At 49.2% G+C, this 24,808-nt stretch overlaps 1 protein-coding gene across 1 annotated transcript in view; it reads left to right on the top strand.

Annotated features, from left to right (window-relative positions):
* Positions 1-24,228, top strand: part of Ablim3 (actin binding LIM protein family member 3) — a 118,031-nt gene extending 93,803 nt beyond the window's left edge. Inside the window, exons 11-24 of the mRNA XM_032885553.1 lie at positions 1,599-1,754; positions 3,307-3,336; positions 3,718-3,847; positions 4,556-4,654; positions 6,504-6,551; positions 8,987-9,121; positions 9,705-9,769; positions 11,993-12,140; positions 14,352-14,381; positions 14,884-14,942; positions 16,941-17,001; positions 17,758-17,765; positions 18,256-18,336; positions 22,243-24,228. Of these exons, the coding sequence (XP_032741444.1) occupies positions 1,599-1,754; positions 3,307-3,336; positions 3,718-3,847; positions 4,556-4,654; positions 6,504-6,551; positions 8,987-9,121; positions 9,705-9,769; positions 11,993-12,140; positions 14,352-14,381; positions 14,884-14,942; positions 16,941-17,001; positions 17,758-17,765; positions 18,256-18,336; positions 22,243-22,356 (1,164 nt within the window). The 3' untranslated portion in view covers positions 22,357-24,228. The remainder of the gene's footprint in view (positions 1-1,598; positions 1,755-3,306; positions 3,337-3,717; positions 3,848-4,555; positions 4,655-6,503; positions 6,552-8,986; positions 9,122-9,704; positions 9,770-11,992; positions 12,141-14,351; positions 14,382-14,883; positions 14,943-16,940; positions 17,002-17,757; positions 17,766-18,255; positions 18,337-22,242) is intronic.
* The last annotated feature ends 580 nt before the right edge of the window (positions 24,229-24,808 follow it).

A 24,808-nucleotide genomic window follows, 5' to 3' on the forward strand; every position in this document is an offset into this window, starting at 1 on the left:
TTTCCCGTTCCTTCACTGAGACAAGACAGCAGCTATGAAGCCTGAACTGAGACCAGGCAAGACAACCACGAGGGGGTCAGAGTGGCAGGGAGAGGTGGGATAAGGTTGGTATATAAGGAGTGGAGTGTGATAAAGAGGCAGGAAGGAAGGAGAAGAAATGTCAAAATGCAACTACAAAGCTAATGGAGACCTTTCTAAACAGGCGAGAAGTCTAGAAACAAAGCAGGTCCTTAGAGCTGTCTAGACTCCCAACATCAGAGCCATTCACACACAGGCAGAAGTGATAAGAGGTAGACTAGATGCCCCCAGGGGTCCTGTGGTTGTGTAATGTATGCATTCATTCCGTGTATGCTGAGCTTCCTCTCTGGGGTAAATACTGTGTTCTCTGCTGGGGAGATGCTGGTGGACTGATCTGGTACCCTCATGACACTGGACATCTTGTGGGTGATCAGCTGTAGCCGTGACAAGTAGCAGAAGGAAATGTCACCGCACACCCTTACGATACAACCAATGAAGGAAGAAGTCTGACCATCCGGAGCCAATTGAGAAAGGGCATCCCAGAGGAAGAACTACTGAATAACAGAAGGGATGGAATGGCAGAAGGAAGCCGAGGGAGTTGGGTGGCAGAGCCAGGGAGCAATGAGAGAACCTGCACGTCTGGCTACAGGCAAAGGAACCAAGTCCAAGAATGTGGGGTGTCGGGCAACAAAGAACCCAGCCCCAAGGAGAAGGGTCCATGCATAGTCCTCAAAGCTGCCAGGCCTAGGTGAGCTTTGACACCATGGCAAGATCCTTCGGACTCACATCCAGTTTCTTCTTTGACCCTGGATAATGCCCATCAATGGCACTATCTCCTGTCCTTTCTTCCCCTGGACAAGTGAAAACAAGAAGAATTGTTGCTAGAACTTCAATATTAGTCAAGACTACCATGTGGCTGTCTCAGAAAACAAATTGCTTTCTTTCTTTTTTATGGACTGGGATTAACTTCCGTCCAGACACTTGTTGAGCCAGTAAGCTACTGAGTTCCATTCCCAGGACAAGACAAGTTACTGTCATCACAGGCTGTACAGATCCCCATCCAGAGCATGAGAGAACACAGGGCCCGACTTGGAGAATGGCGCCAGTCACAGCGGAATCAGTGGGCTTAGTTTGGGGACCCGTACTATAAGAAAGTTATTGGCAAGCATAAGCTAGTCCCCAGAAGGGAGTTATCAGGGTGGCTACAACTAAGGATGCTGTCCTGTTATGGGGTTGGCAGCAGTCAGCATCCAGGAATGGAGCTTAGACTGTAGCCTGTGACACCAGTTATGGGATGAATGTGCCTGTTTCCACATCTAGACAACATTATCAATTCTTCCGAGGTATCGTGCCCTTTGGAAGAGATCATTCTGGTAAAGCCTGGGGCCTCACAAACAATGTTGTTCAATAAGTGGCCTATGGGAGCCTTGTTATTCTGACATCTACAGCTCTTTTCTTCATGCCTAATAGTTGTTCTTCATAGAAACTGGAGCTTGAACCCCTTGCTTTTGTTTCCCCTCTCTTTCCCCCTTTCCCTCTTATCTTTCTTCTTCTTTCCTGTCCATTTCCCTCTCCCCCAGGCTAAAGTGGATAATGAGATCCTTAATTACAAAGACCTGGCGGCTCTCCCCAAGGTTAAGTCCATCTACGAGGTGCAACGTCCCAACCTCATTTCCTACGAGCCTCATTCCAGATACACCTCCGACGAGATGCTGGAGAGATGCGGTTACGGAGAGGTATCGCGTCTTGCCCTCTCTGGGACTCTTGAAAGAGACAAGGTCCTGCTAGAGTCCCCAGCCAACTTCATTATAGACAGCCTGTCCACCACAGTATCAGCCCCTAGTTCTTTCTAACCTAGAATTCATAGCCAAGTTTTAAAGACCAAGAGCTCTCATCCAAAAATCCGGCATTAACTAAAGCATTAAGTGTGTGTGCCCATCATCTAGAGGTAAGTGACAGTGTGCCAAGTGGACAGGAGTAGCTCTCCATTCTTCCGGGTCCTCACCACGCCCTACTGAGCCAGCATACAAGCCGAGAGCCTAGAACTATTCATTGCTCGAGCTGCTGCCTTTCTTACAGTAGAGAAATCTTGCTGGTACTCAAGCCCATGTCTCTGATACTATACCAGGCTCAAAAGGCAGTAAAGTTCCTAAACTCTGGTTAGGTATTTCTGTCCATATTTTAAACCTTACTTAAAACCTTGTGCTCAGAACAGGACACACATTTATAAAAATGCAGCATCGGGTGGATTTAGAATCCATTCTACGGCTACTTAGAAAAGAGAGCGTCCTATGGAAAAGGCAGAATAACTGTCACAGAATAGATCCTCACCAGTCATGCTCCAAGAGGTTTTTCACCCCTTACTAGGCCCTTGAACTATAACAATGGGCAACAGGATCCTGGCCTGAGGTGCAGTCTTCCAGGTACCTGTTTCAACCCCATCACTCATTGGCTGGTATTCTTGGGCAGCAACAGCGCAACCAATGGGGGTTGAGTTCCATTTGGTTGAAGAGTCCAATACTGAGACTCTAAGATCTGGCTCCTAAAATGGACCTGGAAAAGAGGCTCAAGTAGTTGCAGTCTCTAATTCTGAAACTAGAGGCCAGGGCCCTTGGGCCAGAGCCAAGTCCCAGATGGTTTTGGTTCACTCACAGAGAATCATTCAGAAACGTAAATTAGCTGCTGGCATGTAAATGTTAGATTTCGCCTAAGACTCTACATTTCTTACTTGTCTTAGACATTAAGAATCTGGTCCACGTTGGGTAGGTGTTCCCACATGACTCTGGTCGCAGCTGAAATCAGGAGCCTGGCTCAGCGGGCTGAGCCTTCTTCAGCTTGCTCTGCACCTCACCCATGCCAGCCTTCCCATTTAGAGCAGTGGCCTGGTCCTCGCTTAGCCCTAAATTTGGATACTGTGCCCTGGGCTTTGTCTTCATGACCCACAAAAGAGACGTGAGCCAGGAGAGAGACAGGTGAGGGCTGAGAACGTAGCTTTGAGCTCACAAGACTAGCCATTGCCTGAGAACCCTAGCCTGGCCCTGAGCCCTCATATTTGAAAGGGGAGTCATAGTCACAATATTTCCTACCACATTCCAGCGGTTCTGATATTCTAGAGTTCTAAGTGAAATGTTGTCTGGCTAGGATCCCCTCCAGACGGGCAGCTGCAGGCTCTCCCCTTACCACCATTTAACCGTCTTACAATGTAACCATGTTCTCTCCCTTCCTCTTGCCTGCTTCTCTCTCCCTTTGCTCCCTCCATGGCTGCCTTCAAATTCTTCGCTTCTAAAGTCACTGGGAACATTATCTCCTTACTCCCAGGTAATTCGTCTGATACATTAAAGGATATATCACAACTTCTTGGTCACAACTCCCCCTGCACTACAGGACGTGGTCCCAATCCAAAATGTATCCCCCAACCAAGCAATGGCATGAAGGGTGGAAGTGGCTAGGAAAGAACCCCAGACTCGTATGGGCCTCTGGAATCCTTAGACTCCAGGAACTGCCTGTGTGGGTTCTAGCCAAGGGCTGTGAGTGGTGAATGAGGCCTAAGAACTCACTCCCATCCTCCTCAGGTTGTATGTGTGACTCAAGCCTGAATCCCTAGAATTTCAGACTCCATAGCACCTGACTGGAAAAAAAAAAAAAAAAAAAAAAGTCTTGCACCATGGCTGTTGCTCATAGTCCTGCCTCCTTCCCCAGGACATCTATGAGAACTTGGACCTCCGGCAGAGACGGGCCTCCAGCCCGGGATACATCGATTCCCCCACCTACAGTCGGCAAGGCATGTCTCCCACCTTCTCCCGCTCACCTCATCATTACTACCGCTCAGGTAAGGCACGGGAAGCCCCAGAGGGAGATGAAGAGTCAGGGCAATGTGGCCACTCAGCGTCTGTGGGCTGCAGGGCCAATAGACACTTTCCGAAGCCTGTGGCCACTCGGGTGACTAGTGAGCCCGACTGAGTCCCTCAGATGGGTTTGTGGCGCTGAGAAGCAGCAGGAATGTGGGTAGAGAACTGCCAGGAGAGGGCATGTCAGGCAGCCCAGGGACGGTGGTTAGGGGAAGAGTCAGTCCTCTGTCTCATCCTTCAGCCTGTGTATCCACAGGAAGAAACGTGACTCATCATGGCTGGAGTCTGGTCTTCACCTGAGGGCCCCAGCCAGTTAAAGTATGTGTGGCCACCCTGAAGGAAGGAAAGGAGCAAGTTTTTGACTTGGAGAAAGGGGGAAACAGAGGGAGGAGCCTGAGCAAGGTGGGGCGGGAGGCTACACAAATAGACATCTTCTTGGCAGAGTCAGACTTGGGGGTCAGATGAGGGGAAAGGTCAAGCTTGTTTCACCCACATGGTGCATGAAAGCACAGGCTGCTTCCACTCTGGAACCGAGCACACTGGGGCACCCAGCCCTGCCCACCCCTGCCACCGCAGCTGGCTGCCACCCCACGCTGCTTCCTTCAGTGCTTCCTTCAGTGCTACCGTGTCTAATGCTTGTTTTCTCTATGCTTCTATTCTCTCTGGGAACCACTGCCCGCACGCTCTAGGGCCTGAGAGTGGCCGGAGCTCTCCGTACCATAGCCAGTTAGATGTGAGGTCCTCCACTCCGACCTCTTACCAGGCTCCTAAGCACTTTCATATCCCAGGTAGGCGCTGCCAGCTCACCCTTCTCCCCATGAGTGCATGCTCCATGGGGGTGCCAGATGCCTGAGCCACTGGCTTGATGTGACACAGGCATTGAGGAGAAGTCTGTTCCTGGGGACCCATCCTAACCAATCACCCACACCTTCCAGCCCCAGCATGCCTATGGGCTTTGGTTTATTCTCTCCATACAACCAGCTTTGATCATGACCATTAGGAAGGACTAGGGAAGAAAGGGCTCAGGAAGCTCACATGAAATGCCCAAGCGTTGGTCCTTTATATGACGGATGGGCAGAGTAACGGCAAACTGGTGAAGGGTGCTTGCCTCAGGTATTTTGGCTTGAATCCTGGCCCCACTGTTTGTCATCTGGTGGTCTGGGGCCCATCCCTTGGCTTTTCCGGGTAGGCAGGTAGTATTCTGGACTCTGAGGCTTCAGCTGGGCTTGCTCCAGCCCAGATCTCACCTTCATAGTGAGGACAGTTAAATGTGCGGAGAGAGCCATCCACCCACTCAGTTCAGGTGTTAGTGTGAGACTCACGGTGTGTGGATAGCAATGGTGAATGAATCTTTAAAAAGACCATAAAAGTGAAAGGGAAGTAGAAGGTGATAATAGCCACTACAGAAAGAAAGGGGGGAAAGCCAGAGCGCTGTGGAAGAAGGCTGGAGTAGGGGAGGTTGTGTTGGTGCGGTAGGCAGGAAAAAGACTTCTTGGAGGAGGGGGCATCAACATTAGTGCTGTGACAGTCCCACAGCCAAGAAGTGGGAGCAGCAGAAATAAAGTCGGCATACTTAGTGGAGGTGAGAGGAAGCCAGAGGCTACATGGCCTGGTAGGAAATCACACTGTGGATGTTCATGTTTGCTTTCTACTGCTGTCATTAAAAAAATGGCCAAAAGCAAGTAGGGAGAAAAAGGTTTATTTCACGTACAGGTTATAGTCAATCACTGGGGAAAACCAAGGCAGGAGCTCAGGGCAGAAACCTAGTGGCAGGAGCTGAAGCAGAGACTGTGGAAGAACACTGCTTATTAGCCTGCTCTCACTGCTCACCTAACTTACTTTATATATATATGCATGCATGCATGCATACATACATACATTCATACATATATACATACATACACACATACATACCACAGCATCACATGCCCAGTGATTGCACTGCCTACAGTGGACTGGGTCTTCCAACATCAATCATTAATCAAGAGAAAGTCCCCGCATGGAGTCAGCATCTCAACTGAGTTTCCCTCTTCCCCGAGGATGCTGTCTTGCATCAAGTTGACCAAAAAACAAACAAACTAACTAACTAACTAACTAACACTAACTAACTAACTACCAGCATTATGATTAGAGCCAGGTCTAGACCGTTTTCCAGCTGTGCAACCCCTCCTCACTTGCCCCTCGATTGTTGATCCTATTTCTATTCCCTACCCACCATTCCCCGTGGCTCCTGAGGGGCCCAGCATGTCTCTAAGGGAGGCCTAATGTAGACAAGGCTAAACCAAACCCTGCAGCTTCCAGAGGACTTTTGCATGGAGTGAGGCGAGGCGTGGCCACTAGGGGCAGAAGCAGCGAGCACTTCCAGCACCTGGCCTGCTTAGCATTCTCTCTCTTTTGCATGCCCACCTCCCCTTCCTTGGTACCATTTGTACGCATCTGCCCTCTCCCCTGCTATACCGGGGACCTGTCTGGTGTGAGCAGCGGAAGAGACTAGGAAGTCTGACAGGGGAAAGAAAGATGGTGGCCCATTGGAAAAAGTTGCTGACTGGCTCTCTCTTCTCAGATCAACTGACCAAGTGCTGTCTCCTCCCCTGTCTCTCTCTCTCCTCCCCACTGTCCCTTCCTGGTCTCTGGCAGCTGGAGAAAGTAACATCTACCGAAAACCCCCGATCTACAAACGGCATGGTATGGTCAGAGGCAGAGAGAGCTTGGCCAAACAATGAGGGGGGAGGGGATGGTAACCAACAATGCAGATGGTTCCCAGGAAGGAGGTGATGCAAGACCACACCATCGTCCTTCTTGCTAACCCACCCCCAATCACTCAGGGTGACTTTGGGTGTCAACGTCATGTCAAAAGAGCAAAAAAGTATTGATGTCCCCGAAATACTTTCTTACCACCTCCCCAACCTCGCCTGCTCTTTGCTGCTCTAAATACCATGATCAGAGCAATGCCTGGGAAATGCCTGAACTCCTATGAGAGCTGCACTCAGAATGCCGGCAATTCAAATCGCTCATTAGAATTGTGTGAGATGCGTGGATCCCTGTACTGAGTTCGAGGCCTCTGCTTTAAGGTTTTCCTCCTGCTTCTCTGAGTGCAGACGGAAGCTCATAGATGAGAAAGGAGCAGGAAACCGTTTTCTCCTTTCGCATTTTGTTTCCCTGGTGCTGGAGATCAAACCTGGGGGCCTTGTGCATGCTACATAAGCACCCTCCTTCCCTGGCCCCTCGTTAATTCATTTATTAGAAACTAATTTTAAAAGGGCAGATTCGCCGGCTTCCTCCCTGACCCAGACCCCTTAAAAGTAGAAATGCTGAGATCACAGCCCAGAGATCGTCTCTTAGCTGCTTTACCCATGATGCTGGGACCGCCTGTTCCTTACTACAGAGCGTTCATTAAGCCTCTGGTGAATAAGCAAACCTTTCCCTTTGGTGAGGCAGACGGCAGCTGCTACCCTGGGCGCCCTCAATTGCTCACTGTTCTGGTTGAACAACGGAGGAAACCACAGGCTTGGATTCGAGCTTGGAGATGGTAGAAATAACCTGTACTGTGGACCCAGCTAATCAGACGGTAGAAGGGGCAGGACGAGTGTCAGTACTGGCTCTGGGCACTGAAGAGCTGAGTAATTTTTTAGGGTTGGGGGTGAAGACAACTCTTGCTAAGAGAATCAAGAGAATCTCTGTGAGTTCAAGGCCAGCCTGATCTACAGAATAAGCTCCAGGGCAGCCAAGGCTACACAAGAAACCCTGTCTTGAAGATGGGGGGAGGAGGGGCTTGCCATAAATTCACTGTACAGTCCCAGGTTGGTCTTGAACTCCTAGTTGTTCTCTACAAGCCTCTTGACTGATGGGATTACAGATCTGCACCACCATGCCCAGCTCAGAACCTGCATTTAAACAAACCTCTGGTTTTCAGAGCTGGTGGAGCAGGGGCCCCATAGTGAGCTGCAAGCCTGTTGTGTTTGTGCCAGGAAAAAATTTGCTGCCCCTCACAAAGATAGTCGGCCTTTACATACAGAGAAGGCTCCCTGCACCCCACATGTTTTAGGTTTTCCAAGAGGGTTCCAGGAGATAGCACCAAAGCAGGCTCAGGGGGAGTCCAGGGTGCAGCCTGGGGGCTGCATCATAGGAAAAGGCAAAATGCCATCCGCCAAGAGCAATCATCCAGGACTCGAAGTTAAGGAAGCAAGGGAGCAATGCACGGTCCTAGGCTGAATGAAAGCCCGCCCATGGCAGTACCTGCTGCTCTGGTCCTTGGAACAGACCTTGTCCCTGACAGCCTCCCCATAGCTCTCCCTCAGAAGGGTTGACAAGCCATGCTGACTTCTCCAGCCCTGCTCTCTGTCCTGTCAGTCTGTCACCAGCCTATGTCCCTGAAAAGTCTCTCCCTATGAACATGTGTCTGCAGCAGTAAGTATTTTGGTCACCTCTGTGGTAGGATTACTTCAGGCAGAAGCATGAAGTCAGGTAGAACATGAGCTCACACAGTCCTCAGACTTAACCTAAGGAACCCAAGGCAGGGAATGCCGGGATTTGCTCAGGACTGAGCTCAAATCAAGCGGCAGAGCTGTGACCGGAGCTCTGCGTTCCTCACTCCCTGTTCAGGGCCCCTTCCATCAAGACACACAGCCTCCTCAAATAGGACACGGAGACAGCTGAGCTAACTCCGCCAGCGCCTTAGCCCTGTCTGGCAACTCCTCCCTCAGTGTGGTTCAAAGCCATGACAAAGCAGACTTCAAAGATGTCAGGAAGGAAGGGCAAGATTCATCCGGAAACTTCAGGGTTCTTTGTTTTGTTTTGTTCCTTGAGGATATGGTTTTAATGTATACCATCGAATCCCACGGAATGTGCTAGAAGAAGCCCAAAGTCTAGTCAATCCTGTTAACAAACCAGCTGGGTGGGTGGGTGGTCTTGATCGGGTCCTTTTTCTTCCCTCAAATGTAAAACGGAGGGTGGGGGGTTCACCAATGGCTTCACCAGCTCCTGTTTCATGCCCCAGGCTCTCCCACCAGAGACCTCTAACCTTAAGTAGCCTTGCCTCCTGGGGCTGGAGCATGACAGAGAGTGCATGGTCAGAGCCGAGACTCTATCTTCTTAAAGTGCTGTCCTTGGGTCCTTCACAGGTGATTTGTCCACAGCAACCAAGAGCAAAACAAGTGAAGACATCAGCCAGGCCTCCAAGTACAGCCCAGCCTACTCGCCAGACCCCTACTATGCTTCAGAGTCTGACTATTGGACTTACCATGGGTCCCCCAAAGGTAGTATTATCATAGGGCCAAAGGGCAGAGCCCTGCCATCTGTATCAGCAACGGTCACCCACTCCTTCACACAACCATTTCATTGGGAATGCTGGGAGAAGATATAAGTGAGATTCTTGCTGCTTCCACAGCAGGTGTTAGATGCCAGCCCCAGATCCTAGGGATGTACTAGGGAACAAAATGCCAGGTTCCTGTCCTTGGGAAGGAGACCTAGGGTCTAAAGATAAAAGGCATAAATCCTCTAGATACCATACCATACCTCACAGCCCAAAATGTTTCTTTCTATGGTGTGGAGGAATTTTCACCAATATCTACGCTAATTCAACATTGGGCTTTACTAATTGACTCTCCTATCTAAACAAGGCTTTACAGAAGCCCAAGGGTGACTTCATTACCTTCTAAGAAACCTCCATTCGGAGAAAGAGTCTGACACAGAAGCAGTCATAAGCAGAATAGACAGAAATCGTCCACTACAACAGCAGCAGTGAGGAGCCCACAGAAACTGGGGGATGGAGGGAAGGAGCCAGAGGGCTGAGCAGAAAGCACATGCTGGCTGGAGTTAATCTCCCCTGTCCTTTGACAGTGCCCAGAGCCAGAAGGTTCTCATCTGGAGGAGAGGAAGAAGATTTTGACCGCAGTATGCACAAGGTGAGCTGACTATGAATGAATGAAAATACTTGGGTTCTTTTTTTTTCATTTGCAAATGACAGAAATCAAAATCAAACTCACCCTGGAAGAGATGCATGGTTAGTTGTACTTAACTGAAGAGTCTGGTAGCAAGATTAGCTTCAGTTATGACTACACTGCAGCTGCTCCAAAGGAAAGTACTCTTAGAAAGATCGAAAATCACTCTTGATTTGTGGTGTTTGCCTCTGCATTGGCTTCATGTTCAAAATGGTTGTTTGCATGTGTGGGAAGCAGATCACAGTATCCTTCATTGCTGGTGGGAGTGCGGAGTGGCCTAGCCACTGTAGAAAACAGATTCACTGTTCCTCAAAAAGTTAAACATAAAATCACCATAGGACCCATGCAGTAATCCTATTTGGATGGATGGGTGGATGGATGGATGGATGGATGGATGGATGGATGGATGGATGGATGGATGGATGGATGGATGGGTGGGTGGATGGAAGGATGGATGGATGGATGGATGGAAGGAAGGATGGATGGATGGATGGAAGGAAGGATGTTTGGATAGATGGATGGATGGATGGGTGGATGGATGGATGGATGGATGGATGGATGGATGAACAGATGGTTGGACAGATGGATGGAAGGAAGGATGTTTGGATAGATGGATGGATGATAGATGGATGGATGGATGGATGGATATAAAAACAAGCATCCGAGCAAATATATGTTCATATCAGTGCTTATCACAATAGCCCAGAGTGGGAACAACCCAAATACCCATCAGTTCCCAAACAGATGCACGCAGTGTGGTATAGCCACACAGTCTGCTCTTAATTAGCCATTAAAAGACAGGGAGGACGAAAGAAAATTCTCACCTAGCAAAGTTTTTCATGAGAACCTGAGTTCAGATCCCCAGCACCCATGTAAAAGCCATGCATAGCAGTGCACATTTATAGCCCTAGTGCTGGTGGCGGGGGGGGGGGGACAGAAACAGGTGGGTTCCTGGAATTCTCTGACCACCCAGTGGAGCTGAATCAGTAAATGTCTGTGAAAGACCCTGTCTCAAGAAATAAAAAGTAAATAAGGCAGAAAGTGACTGAGGGAGTGTCTTAGTTAGGGTTTCACTGCTGTGAACATGACCAAGGCAACTCTTACAAGGACAACATTCAATTGGGGCTGGCTTACAGGTTCAGAGGTTCAGTCTAGTATCATCAAGGCGGGAGCGTGGCAGAATCCAGGCAGGCATGGTGGTTGCTAGCAGAGTACTCACTTCCAGGCAGCTAGGATTAGGGTCTTAAGCCCACGCCCACAGTGACACACCTACTCCAACAAGGCCACACCTCCAAATAGTGCCACTCCCTGGGCCAAGCATATACAAGCCAGCACAGGAAGAGACCCAGTGTTGGCTTCTGACCTCTACACATGCACATGTGCATGCCCATACACAAACATTCGTGTGCACACATATTGTGAACATGTATACACACACACAAATGGAGTGCTGATAAACCCTTGAAAACACGATAAGAGCAATAAGACCTGAGAGCCCCCATGTTTGTTTGAACGAAACGGAGGTGGATTTTACACAGCATTATAAATTTGCTAAACGTCATTGTTATCGTTCACACTGGGTTCAAACAACGACAGCCTGAAACGTGTGTTGTTAAAGAGTGTGTCTGTGCTGCTTTTCTTACCCTGACTCCTCAGACAAGACAGCATTAGAACTGTCACATGGTGTCTCCGTTGGGCTAGTCAGCTCGTGAGAGGTGACCCAAGCTCCAGGGTGCAGGAAGAGATGCGTAGGCTATACGCAAATACCACGCCGCCATCGTCTGTCAGAGACAGCCTAAGTGTCTGAGGATCTTGGATGGCTGGAGTTGGGGAGAATTCCTAGAACAAATGCCCTGTAGCTACTGAGCGATGACTGGACTTCAGAATCATTAACTTTCAGATTGTACGACATTTCATTTCAAGTGAAATAGGGAGGCGGGTGCACATCATTGAACCAGCGACTGTAGGCAGGACAGGTTGATCCGGTCACTAGTTAGACCCTTAGGGGGACCCACCTCCAGAGCCTTCACCCAGCCCTCAGGACTACTTGGGAAACAGAGATGGACTCACAGAGGAAAACATGACCACTGCAAGGAGGGAGAGTTTGGGAAAGGTCAGCAGAGGCTCCTGTCATGCCTGATCCTGCCCCATTGCCTCCTCCTGACTTCATGCCCGCTCACCCCCCAGCTCCAGAGTGGAATTGGCCGGCTGATTCTGAAGGAAGAGATGAAGGCAAGATCAAGCTCCTATGCGGATCCTTGGACCCCTCCGCGGAGCTCCACCAGCAGTCGGGAGGCCCTGCACACCACTGGCTATGAGATGTCCTTCAATGGCTGTAAGCACTTCTCTGTCATGGCTCTCTTGGCTACTTGCTTTGTGCCAGCCCCACTCTGGGGCACAGAAGCCCAAGATCACTGATTCATAGAAATGGATCTCTCTCTATTGGGCCTCTTGCTGTAATTGTATTGGAACATAGCCAGCACCCAGATTCAATCTTTAAAGATTTGTTTGTTTGTTTGTTTGTTTGTTTGTTTACTATAAGTATACTGTAGCTGTCTTCAGACACCAGAAGAAGGAATCAGATTTTATTACAGATGATTGTGAGCCACCATGTGGTTGCTGGGATTTGAACTCAGGACCTCTGGAAGAGCAGTCAGTGCTCTTCACCATTGAGCCATCTCTCCTTGAGCTAATGAAGGGATCAGAAGAGACTGGCTCTGAAGGTAGCCCCAGGCTCTCTCACTTTCCTGACTCTCTGTTCATCCTTCTGGGCCTCTCCTGGGTTTGAACCACAGACTGGGGCGCCAAATGAATCCATGTTCTACTAAGTTCTCCTCTTGGGAGAATTGTGGAGCCTAAGATTTCATTAAATATAAAATACGGGGCCTCTTTTCTGAGGTGCTGAGCCTCCCATCACTTAGAAGTAAGCAAGTAGGAACTGTGTCTCAAGCGTCCCAATTTGAAACTCTCGCAGAGCTCCTTACTGTTCCTGGAAAGGCACACCTGCTCTGTCTGTCTCCTCTCACCCCCATGGAGTTCAGTCCTACTAGGAAGTTGCATCTCCAGCCACTGCTTTCTGAGTGAGAGAAGGCACTGTTGGCTATAGTTCTGTGCTCCTGGCCTTGGCAGACATCACTGTTGGTCCTGACCATCTACATAGTGTAGAAAAGTTATCATCGCTCGTTTCACAGATGAGAGAAGTAACAATAGACCACTTGCCCATGGCCAGAAAGCCATTATGTGACTAAGTTGGGGTCAGACCTAAGTTGGAGGGAACCTAAGGCCATGATCTTTCCCCTCTTCCCCTTGCTAACCCTTGATTTTGGTGAGACTGAAGATGGAGAGGGATGGTGAAAAAGACAGTGTTATGTATGGGTTAGGGACTGTGCTAAATATCATTCTTTAAGATTTTGCGAATTCACACATAGGCATACACACAAACACACACACACACACACACACACACAAGGGCAGGTACTCATGAAGGGCAGAGGTATTGGATCCCCTGGATCTGGAATTATAGTTACTTGTGAGGACCCCAAGTTAGGTGCTGGGAACTGAACTTGGGTCTTCTACAATAGCAGTACAGGCTCTTAACCACTGAGCTATCTCCCCCACCACTGTACTAAGTATCTTACTATATTATGTCAAGCCGTCTTAGTTATGGTTACTATTGCTGTGATGAAACACCATGACCAAAAGCAAGGTGGGGAGGAAAGGGTGTATTTGGCTTATATGTCAACATCATAGTCCATCACTTCAGGAAGTCAGGACAGGCATTCAAGCAGGGAAGGAACTTGGAGGCAAGAGTTGGGGGTAGAGGCATGGAGGTGTGCTGTTTAATGGCTTGCTCTTCATAACTTTCTTATAGACCCAGGACCACCAACCCAGGGATGACACCACTCACAATGAGCTGGAGCCTCCCCTATCAATCACTAATTAAAAAAAAAAAAAGTGCCTTAGGCTGGAGAGATGGCTCAGCGGTTAAGAGCACTGACTGCTCATCCAGAGGTCCTGATTTCAATTCCCAGCAACCACAGGGTGGCTCATAACCATCTAGAGTGGGATCTGGTGCCTCCTTCTGGCCTGCAGGCTTACATGCAGGCAGAAAGCTCTGTGATTCAGGGCACCAAGACTGTGTGTGTCAAATACACCTGTTGACTAGGGATGTAACTTAGTAGAAAGGAATGTGCCTGGCATGTGTGCGGCCCTGCCCTCCATCACCAGCACAATACATAAATACACATATAAAGTCATATGTTCATACATACATACATACATACATACATACAAACATATATATGTATCCCAGCTACATCTATGCAACGGATATCCCAGAGCATATGTTCCATGCAGAGAGGGGGAAGGAATGTGGTATTTAAATTCGGCAGTAAGAAACTGACCTAATTGGAAATGACCCTGATTGAGGCCCCTCCTTCCCAGCCAGAGTCTCTGAGCGTGAAGCCACGTCTCTTTGTAAGTGATCAATGTTTCCACCTTGCCAGTTTACACCCACAAGCACTGATCTGAATTTTCTCTCTTGCAGCCCCCCGTTCACACTACCTGGCTGACAGTGGTATGTTCTGCTTGCCCGACCATAAAGCCCCTGTGTCTTATGAGGACAGAGCCCAGGCAGTCGCAGCTCCCCGTGGCTCTATTGGCAGAATCCGAGCATGAGTTAGTCCACCTGTCAGACGGTTTATCCACTGTCAGACTTCGGGTCTCCACTTGGGGTTCCCCCAAAGAGAAGGAAAGAGCACACGGGTTTATACCCACCTGGGAGCCTGCCTGGGTCTGAACTTAACTCCAATTCCAAGGCCTGTAGCCAAAACACAGGCATCTATCCTAAGAGGATAGATGAGTATACGTCAAGGCCAGAGTGTGTGAATAGGAGCTTCTGGTGGGCCTAGAATTCTGCTGGAGCCAGGTTCCCCAAGACAGTCTGGAAAATTTCAGGACTGGGTATCCCCTGACTCCCACCCCGCTTCCCACTAGGTTGAGGTTAATAATGGCCAGACCACCCCAGGGAGAGTAGCATTGGCTCAGGGATCCTGACGGTTGTTCTGCCTCTTTTTCAGACCCTCTCATCTCCAAGTCTGCCTCACTGCCTGCCTACAGGAGAAATGGGCTGCACAGGGTAAGAGGGCTGTGCTGGGAGCCTCTCCCTCAGATGCTAACTCTCTAACCCTAGTGACGACTTGGGTAGGACTTAGGAGAGGCCTTAGAGTGGCGTTGGTGTTGATGAAAGTGATGATAACTTCCTCTCCCCTTTGGGCCGCCCAGTAGAAAGCTAGGACAGAATTCTGTTCCTTGCTGGCTTTACCAGCACCGACTACCTTCACACCTCAGGCAAGGCAGTCACTAATGTGAAACCCATTCTGTGGGTGGGGCAATAAAGGCAAAAAGATGGGAGGTACAAGCCCAGGTTCTCACACCTAATGAGTGGTCATGCTGGGATTCAAACCTTCTACACCCCGCTTTTGAGCAGCTCATAAAACCTCCATGTAATCAGTTCAGAGCTAGTTCAGTGGCTGGAAAGGGAGGGGAAATGTTGCTGTAAACCTGAACGAGTGATGGGGACAGGGACAGTGTGACAGTATTGAGTTTTAAGCACCTACTAAGCGCCAGGCACTGCTCCAGGTTCTGAGGATCCTAGAGTGAATGGAGTCGCTTTTCCTGTGACATTCACAGTCCCTGTTAGAAGATGGGCAGACAATAAGAAAATGGAACAGCCAGGTGGCCAGAAGTGCCAAGATGGAAAATTTTGGGATAGAAACATGGGGATAGTGATGATGAGACAGGAGTAAATTTAAATGAAGGCCTGGGCGTGGTAGGAGGGCTCAGCATCCGAAGGCCTGCCAAGAAGCACATGACTAAGTGTCTTCTGTTCCAGAAGAGAGCCATAGTCCCAAGTCACATGACCAGAATAGAAAGAGTGGGCATGAAGCCACATGGGAAGTCCTTAGAAGCTACAACCCCAGGGAGGGACTTCAGAGGGTGCTCGGAAATGTGCCCTCTGAACCCAACTTGGCTTTTTAGTGGGATCCTTCTGTGTCTTGTGTAGAGTAGGTCCTGCGAGGGGACCAGGAGTGGAAGCCATAGCTCCCCAAGGAGACCATCTTAGAATGGGACACACAAGAAGCTCTAGTGGAGAGAATGTTTGGTATTTATGGCCCTGGCCTGTGGAGACGCCTGTCTTCCCTGCACTCCAGCACACATTCATTCATTCATTCGGCACACATTCATTCATTCATTCGGCATACATTCATTCATTCCCCACATTTACAGAAGGCCTGTTCCGCTGCCAGGCTCTGCTGCTCTGAGTGCTTAGGACCTGTAAATGACCAGAACAAAAGACCCCTGCCCAGGGCATGGAGAGATGGCTCAGGGGTTAAGAACACTGGCTGCTCTTGCAAAGAACCTGGACTTGGTTCCCATCACCTACATTGTCACTCACAAATGCCTACAACTGCAGTTCCAGGGAATCCAACGACCCCTTCTATCCTCCACAGCCACAAGATACACACACACACACACACGCACACACACACACACACACACACGCACACACACACGCACACACACACACACAGTACACATACATACATACATACATACATACATACATACATACATACACACACACATACATACAGGCCAAACACTTTTTTTTTAATATTCTGTCTCTTCAGAGTTTACTAATTTGGGTTGTAAGTCTAGCCTTTAATGGCTGAGCCATCTCTCCCAAAGTTTAGATTCTTGTAGGGGAAAACAAAGTATTAATAATGAGAAATAAATCCAGTTATATATAAAGTTGAAAGATGGTGTTATGAGAAAAGAAAAAAGTTGAACTGGTTCGAGGAAGGGGTGACTTACAGTTGCCGTCAGGGCTTTCTGTCAGGGAAGAGCTTATACAAAAGGATCATTCCACTAATAAGTGGATCCATACTGATTGTCTGCTGTGTCCTGGGAACAACATTGCAAGAACACAGAGAGTCACATTTCCCTAAGCTGACACTGATGCTAACAGAAAGAGTCCCCTGCCTTGACCCTGCTCCATATTCTGGAGGTAGGCAAGTGCTTCTGGGAAGCAGAGGTGAGCTTCTCAAGCCAGCCTGGCTCTATTTCCCTACAGACACCCAGTGCTGACCTCTTCCACTACGACAGCATGAACGCAGTCAACTGGGGCATGCGAGGTGAGTAGTGCTGGCTGGAGCTGCAGGGCCAGGCCCTCCCGGGACTTCCCAGCAACTCCGGATGGAGTGCTCATAACTGTTGCTTGACCTGCAAACCATTGCTACCGGTTTTGTAGCAGGGGATGGAGGGTGGGGGTGGGGATGGGCTCTGTCCAAACCCTGAGTTCCCACTTCCACTCTCTCCCTACCCTTCCCACATCCTCTCTCATCCTGGACCTTGGGTGTTTTCCAGGCCATCTGTCCAACCCAGGCTCTCAGAGCATCTGAAAGTGCTGATTACTCTGCACTACAGAGCTAAAGGTTCCAGTCAGACACGGTAGAGGGAGACCATCAGAGCCAACTGTACACTGTTCCCAGAAAATTCTCCATGAGATCCGTGCTCTCTGCCAGGAAAGATCTCATGCCAGGCTCCAATGGCCGCTCGGAGTAGACCCCGGTTTAGGGGGGTCATATCCCAGCCTCCAAGGCCCCCTAGATGATGGAGATCACTTCCCCAGCCCCCATCGTCTCAGAGTCTTCTTCCTACTATGCATAGCTCACAAGCTACTTTCCTCATAAAGCCATCTCAGCAACAGCCAGCCCCCACCCATGCTCATACCGCCCTCCGCAGTGAACTCAGGAAGACCCGGATTCTCAGAGCTTAGAGCAGTCACTGTGTGGAAGCCAGCCCCTTGAGACACTGAGACAGAGGCCAGCATAGTGACTCACAGCCCGGAGGTGGGTTCTAGTTGGCGCGTGTCTCTTTTCTCTTTGCAGAGTACAAGGTAAAGAACACATAGACCCTGGGGGTCTCCAGGATTCGGGGAAGCTCTACCTTGGGGAGCAGCAAGAGGATGGCAACACCATCTATGCAAGGACGAGGCATAGATGAAGGACCTGTCAGAACTAACATGGTCTCTCCTTGGCCCACTGTCCCTGAATCCTCCCTAGGTCTCCTCTAACCCTTCTGCTGCCCCTAAGGATCCTGGGACACACAGGCACCACCCGGATAGCTTAACAGTCACCAACTATTAGACACTTACATTCCAAAGGCCTTGGGGCCACATTAATGTCAAATGCCACCACCAAGCTTATCTTTAGCAATACTATTGCCCTCTGGGGACCATGCCAACCCAAGGAGGGCAGAGCCAGCCCTTGCTCCTGATTAAATATCTGACCTTAGTGAATAGAAGAAGCGGCCCAGTCACAAGCTGCTGCAGGAAAAGACAAACTCACCCCCCTCAACCAAGCTAGATATGCCCCCTTTCTCCTTAGATCTACCCATATGAGCTGCTGCTGGTGACCACAAGAGGAAGGAACCGGCTGCCAAAGGATGTGGACCGAACTCGCTTAGAGGTATGTACAGTCATGTCTAACTGTCTGACATTGCAGCATAACCTTGTCTTCTATGACGTTCACACTCAGGAACCTCTTTGTTTAGTTTTTAAATCACGAGAAAATCTCCTGGTGTTTTAAGTTTACAGCTTGGTATTAGGCTGAATGAATCGCATATATTGGGTTGTATGAAGGTTTGCACTCGGAGCCATTTCAGGACACACATTAAACATCCCTGGTGCTATACGATCATGAGGAAGACCTTGGGTATCGAAGAGATCCCATAATTGCCAGAGTTGGCCCAGCTCAGGAATGAGTAAATTAAGTACCTGTTGAAGGTTGATGCAAAAGCACACTTGGGCTAAGCTTCCACAGCCTGACTGCTGCACTATTCTGAGCTGATACCTCTTCAGCCTGGTTGGTGTCTGCGGTGCACAGCTGCTGGTGTCTCTCACCTGGGGGCTGACGTTCTGTCTGCAGAACAACAACTAGGTTTGCTCCCTGCATACTCAGGGCTGTACTAAAGCAGGGTCAGGTCATGGGATGGGTGTGAGATATGAGGCAGACAGCTCGGCTTAGAGGGAGAAAGCATAAATAAGTCCCAAGCTACAAATCTCCATTCTGCTTCTGCCATCACTGGGCGGGCACTTCAGATGAATGATGACCTGCTGAAGCTGGTTCTTGATGAGTATGTCTGCTAGGGCTTCCCTCAAGCAGCCAAGAGAAGTAGATGAGGGTATACATCAAGCCCTAAGCAGAGTTCGGCAGCTAAGGTTAAGTACTAGCTAGACATTACTATGGTGCTATTCAAAGAATGCCACTAAGTCCTGCCTGGTTGACACAGACTTGCAGGAAGAGGTAGGTGTGGGTTAGACAGACATGGGGAGAAGCATCCGTGAGCAGTTGAAACAGTCTAGATGGAAGTGCACAGTGGTCCTGGGCGTGGTACTGGGTAGTATTTTAATTAGCATAGAGTGGACCCAGGCTACCTCTGGTCCAGAACATGTGTTGCCCTGTCCCATGACGTGTCCTTCGTGCCTTTAACTCTCTTCAAATGCCCTTACCATCCTGTGGCTGTCTTACTTCTTAGGGCCTTGCATCAGAGATCACAGTTTCCAAATCCTTCTCAAGTCCTTCCCTAGGATGGGTCTCGTGCCTGGTCCTCCAGCCTCCCCTCGCCTGCACTCAAGAGGTCCATGGTTCACGTACCTCTCGCCCCTGTTTGTGTCATTTCTTCCGCCTGAGCCTGAGCATTCTATGGGAAAGACTCTCTGTCCTGAACGATGCGTCCTGCTTAGGAGAAATGTTAAAACAGTGGTAGACTTGTATGCTGGAAAGGTATGGGGACCAGCCTTGCTCTGGTGCTGAGGAACTCACTAGGGGTGGAAGCAGATGGGAGGGTTGCAAGTGGGACATGGAGCTCTGTAAATGTCCCCAGCCCTAGTGTGCTGGGTTAGCAGCCCAAGAACCTTGGGTGACTTTTTCCCTTCTTAACAAGAAGCTTCAGGTGTCTGCTGGTGCTGAAGAGGACAGCTCCCAGCCATTCCAAAAGAACCAGCTTTAAGACACTGAATTTCCAGTCCCCAAAGTTCAGGCCCAGTGAGCTCATTTCCCAAGCAGAGAACATTCATCAAACATGGTTTTTGCCCCAGACCAGATAAATCAACAGGGAGGGAGCTCAGATGAGATAAATCAACCTGGGAAGAAGCTCAGGTCAATCCATATAATCCAGGTTATATCACCCAGGAAATGTCTAAAATGTAAGAATGAATTAGAAACACTGGACCAGCCACTACTCCAGTTCTCAACCCTGATGTGTCCTCAAGAAGTTCAGAGTACACTCATTTATCCAGCAAATATTTATCACAGTTTTATTATAGGGCTGCCAAAATAGCTTAGCAAGTAAAACTGCCAGCCAGGTAATCTTAGTTCAATCCCTAGAAACTATGAAAAGGGGGAAGGAGAGAATGTAGTTCACAAAGTTGTCTTGCCCTCTCACATGCTCTGTGACATGTACAGCACACACCATGCACATGCACACAAAATAATAATAGCAAATGAAGTTTTTAATTTAAAAATTCATTATGGTCGCTAAGTATTGTTCTGTGTGTCTATGAACAAAATGGAGACCCTGATCTCTTAGCGCTTGCATTCTTTGGAGGAAGGCAGATCCTACAGGACACACACGAAGAACAAATGCCACACTGTGCTAGCAGGTGACGAAGGGGACAGTAAATGGCCAAAGGAGGGTTGAGCGTTGGATTGGGAACTAGGAGATGCGAGCCGTGCTTGCAAATGAACTGACGAGAGTGGCTCTTGCTCACTATATGACGTATGAGCCAGTTACCCGTGCTTTTTGTGAGCACTTTCTGGGCTGAGGGAACGCCAGTACTGAGGCTTTACTGCAGGGGTGAACCCCCTGGGATAGCAGATGTCAGGAGGTGAGTATGCCTGGGACAGTATAAGTACAGAAGAGGAGAGAAGGAAGTGACATCCCAGGAAAAAATGTGGATCGGGTCATCAATTTGTCCACGTCTCAAAAAGCTCACGCATACACAGAAGGTGCTCTCTCTCTCTCTCTCTCTCTCTGTCTCTCTGTCTCTCTGTCTCTCTCTCTCTCTCTCTCTCTCTCTCACACACACACACACACACACACACACACAGTGGTATAAGTGTGCACACCAGGCACGCCCATGCACTCTGTGCTCTAGTTCACTCTTGCTATGCCAGTGAGGTAGGTACTAGGATGGCCCTTTTTTCCAGAAAGGAAAACTGAGGAGGCTTGGAACGATTGCTCATTTGCCCAAAGCCACACACCCATGTCTACCTAACTAAAGACCATGCGAAACTATTAGCTCACCATGATAATAAGCCAACAAACTAGCTAATTGCTGTGTGGCTGTGCGCACAATTCTCACTGGTTGTTCAACACCCAGTTAGAGATATAAAATGCTCAGAGAGTTCAGGAAGCTTGCAGCCCAAAGATTGGTCATACGTCTCCTTTTAAAATAAATGTTATTATAAAAATCACACAGAAGCTGGTCAGACCAAGCGTATACATCTCAAAGGGTTTCTGTACTCTAACTAGAGTAGCCATTCTGCCGCTTCATGCTGGGCTTCACACTTTGAATGGATTCACTCCTTTCTTCAGACTTGATTTTAAATGACACACTTTTAAACATCCTCAGACCTCTAGAAATGCGGTATGAATGGTAAAACAAACACCCACCTACCCTTCACCTAAATCTAGCAATTCCTAATATTTTGCTATATTTTAAACGTCATTTACTTCTAAGTCTAAAGGCTTTTGACATGAGCCTTCAAGACTGCAGAGAACAGAGAGGAAGAGAAAATGAAAGGCAGGAGAGGAACCTGCCAAGAACTACAGAACAATGTTTGGTCGGTCATACAACAAACTGGTTTCCATTCAGGAGGGAAAAGAGAGGACATTCCAGTAGGGAGAGAGATAACAGCCGTGATGCCTTTCACTCTTCTGAGGCACAGACTGCTAGGTCATTTGTAAACCTGTTAAGATGAGGCAATACACCCTGAATTATTAGGTGTACCTCTTTCTACCCCAAAGGGGTGTTGGGTAACATTAACCATGTAAACACATGTAACGTGTTCAGATACATGAAGCTCAGATGCGTAATGGTGAGATCAACCAGGGTGTACAAGTAGTAAAGCCAACGCCCACCTGAAATGGAGACAAGGGAAGCTTCTAGAGCAAGAATACCGCACCCCAAGAGGCCTCCCAGTAAAAACTACACCTACACCTCCATCCACTCAGCCCATACCACACAACCTCCCCAGCCCAATGCTGGGCCAGAGGCAGGGCACCCAGGGTGAAGGTACAGTGACTGACTGCTGCTGTCCCCACACCGCGCTTCCTCACGCTGTCGTCTGTGTTCCCTCCCCTCCGTTCAGCGCCACCTGTCCCAGGAGGAGTTCTACCAAGTCTTCGGCATGACCATCTCAGAGTTCGAGAGGCTAGCCCTCTGGAAGAGGAATGAACTGAAGAAGCAAGCCCGGCTGTTCTAGGCGGAGGCTGTATACATATAGATGCGTTTATATAAAGATGTATGTAAATCTCTATCCTGACACACAGTCTAGTCCTCTTGTATAATGGAACCCGACACGCTGCCTGCCAGGAGACTCGCTTTCCCGTACTGTCAGGCAAGCCCACACCACCGAGGTATTTTTATGCTCCTTACTTCTCTTTTCTACGTGCCGTGGGGATCTGGGGAAGAATTCGAAGGGACTTCCATTCTTTTGCTGGGGATCCTTTTTATACTGAGACATCTGTCCCACCTTGAGTCCCCAAGGTCCAACTCTCCTTTTAAAAGGTGCCTGGAGGAGCCTCTATCCCCGTTGCAGGACCTTTCCCCAGTCGCCAGGGCTGATGCTGGCCATGATGTTTTCACACACTGTGGTCACGGCTGGGCCCTCCGGTAGAAGGTCCACGGGGATCCACCCAAATCAGTGAGCACCTTTGAGGCCTCGTAAAGAATTCTCTCCACACATCCAAAATAGGAGCTCAGCGCTCCGTGGGGTGATGCGGTTAGATGTGTGGTCCTCAAACCCATTGCTTACATTAGTACAGCGTGGGTAGGCCCTGGCATCTCCTCAACTCAGCAACCCCTTCCTTCTTCTACCCTTGGTCCTAAGCACTCCCTCGTGCAAATCTAGAATTCATGGTAGGAAACAGAAAAAGGCACTCCTCTCCCCTCTACCACCCGCAACGGGCTCCTCTCTCCACCTCAGTGGTCCCAGCACCTCCCAACCCTCCCCCCTTTCTAGGAGAGGCCATTGTTGCAGCCTGTACTCTTCAGCCTTATTACAATCTATGTGCCTGATGATCTACACACCACAGGGCTAATGTTCCCACCATAGCTCCAGCGAGCATCCAGACACACTCACCACCCTGTGCAGGGAGAATAGGCCATACCCCAAAGAAAAATCTTGGCCTAGGCCACTGGTCCCTAGAGGACAAGGCATTCTTATCGGACCCCCTCCCGTCATCCTTTGGTAGCGCTACAACATTGACTGGGGCTCACAGGGGAAGCTTTCAGAAGCCTGGCTGCTGAGAGGGTTCCAAAATGAGGCCTTGACCAAACCCCTGCTCCTGTTCTGCCCCCATGGTCTCAGGGACTGGTTCTCCTGTTTTCTGGGACAGGTGAGAACAGAGTCTTCTCCCCACCACCCCCCACTTCAATTCTGAGTCATTGATTAGCGGCAGCTCTTCCCTCTTGGAGAAGCCTGTGTCACAGTATTTGGGGGGGGTCCCAGAGGAAAGACGGAGATGTTTAAAAGGACAAGTACGGCGCTCAAGAAGCTGGATGTGATGTGGCAAGTGTAGAAGTGACTTCCGCAAACCCTTCCTGAGCACCTGCTGAATGCTGAGCACTGATTGGGGGAGGGGGTGGGGCACCGGGATGACCCCTAGAAGGCCCTGGTTTCTGGGGCATGCGTAGTAATAGGAGACCTGGTTAAGACATGTGCCAGACATGACGGACGCGAGGCAGAAAATGACAGACGGACGGAGGCCTGAGAAGGTGTGCGTAACGTTGCCGAAGGCGTGTGCTGCTGGTGCAGACCCAGGAGGCTTTTGGAAGAGGTTGCATGTGAGCAGAATCAGGAAGGATCTGAGGAATCTGCAAATTGGAAGGGTGACAGGGCAGAGGGACCGGAAGGGAAGTTCAGTGTACTCTCATTTAAGATGTCACCTCCCTGCCACTTCTCTTTTTGGCCAATGTTTTTCAACTTTCCCGACCCATTAGAAATGTCCCCGACCAGATGCAATCATTCAAACTGCCTCACTGTCAATGGTTAACAACTTGGGAGATTGAAGGGCTTTTGTTATTGTTGTTGGATGTTTTTGTTTCCCATAAAAGCACATCATTTCAACCCAAACCCTTGTCCTTCTATTTTTTTCTTGTGTAGGGGGAAGTAGCTGGTATGGGAACAGGCTGACCATGCACAAAAGTAACTAAAGACTAGGACTGGCCACAGTTAGCTCAATAAAAATGCTAAGGCACAAAGACCTTAGTTCAGTGGTTCTCAGCCTTCCTAATGCTGTGATCCTTTAATACAGCTCCTCATGTTACTCCCCAACCATAAGATCATCTTCGTTGCTACTTCACAACTGTAAATATCCAATATGCAGGATATCTGATAGATGACCCACATGAAGGGGTCATTCAATGAATGATCTGCCCCCAAAGGGGTCATAACCCATAAGTTTAAGAACTACTGCCTTAATTCAATCCCTAGGCCATACAGAAAAAAAATCCAGGAGTGGTGGTTTACTCTTGCAATCTCAGTACTGGGAAGGTTGGGGGATGGGTGGATACCTGTGGCTCCTATGCTAACCAGCCGAGCCTAATTGGGAAGCCCCAAGTCCTAATGAGAGACCCTGTCTCAAAAAACAAGATAGGCAGCATCTGAGGGACAGCACCCAAGGTTGCCCTCTGACCTCCACATATACTTGCAT

The sequence above is a fragment of the Rattus rattus genome, chromosome 15 (assembly GCF_011064425.1).
Source record: "Rattus rattus isolate New Zealand chromosome 15, Rrattus_CSIRO_v1, whole genome shotgun sequence".
Lineage (NCBI taxonomy): Eukaryota > Metazoa > Chordata > Mammalia > Rodentia > Muridae > Rattus > Rattus rattus.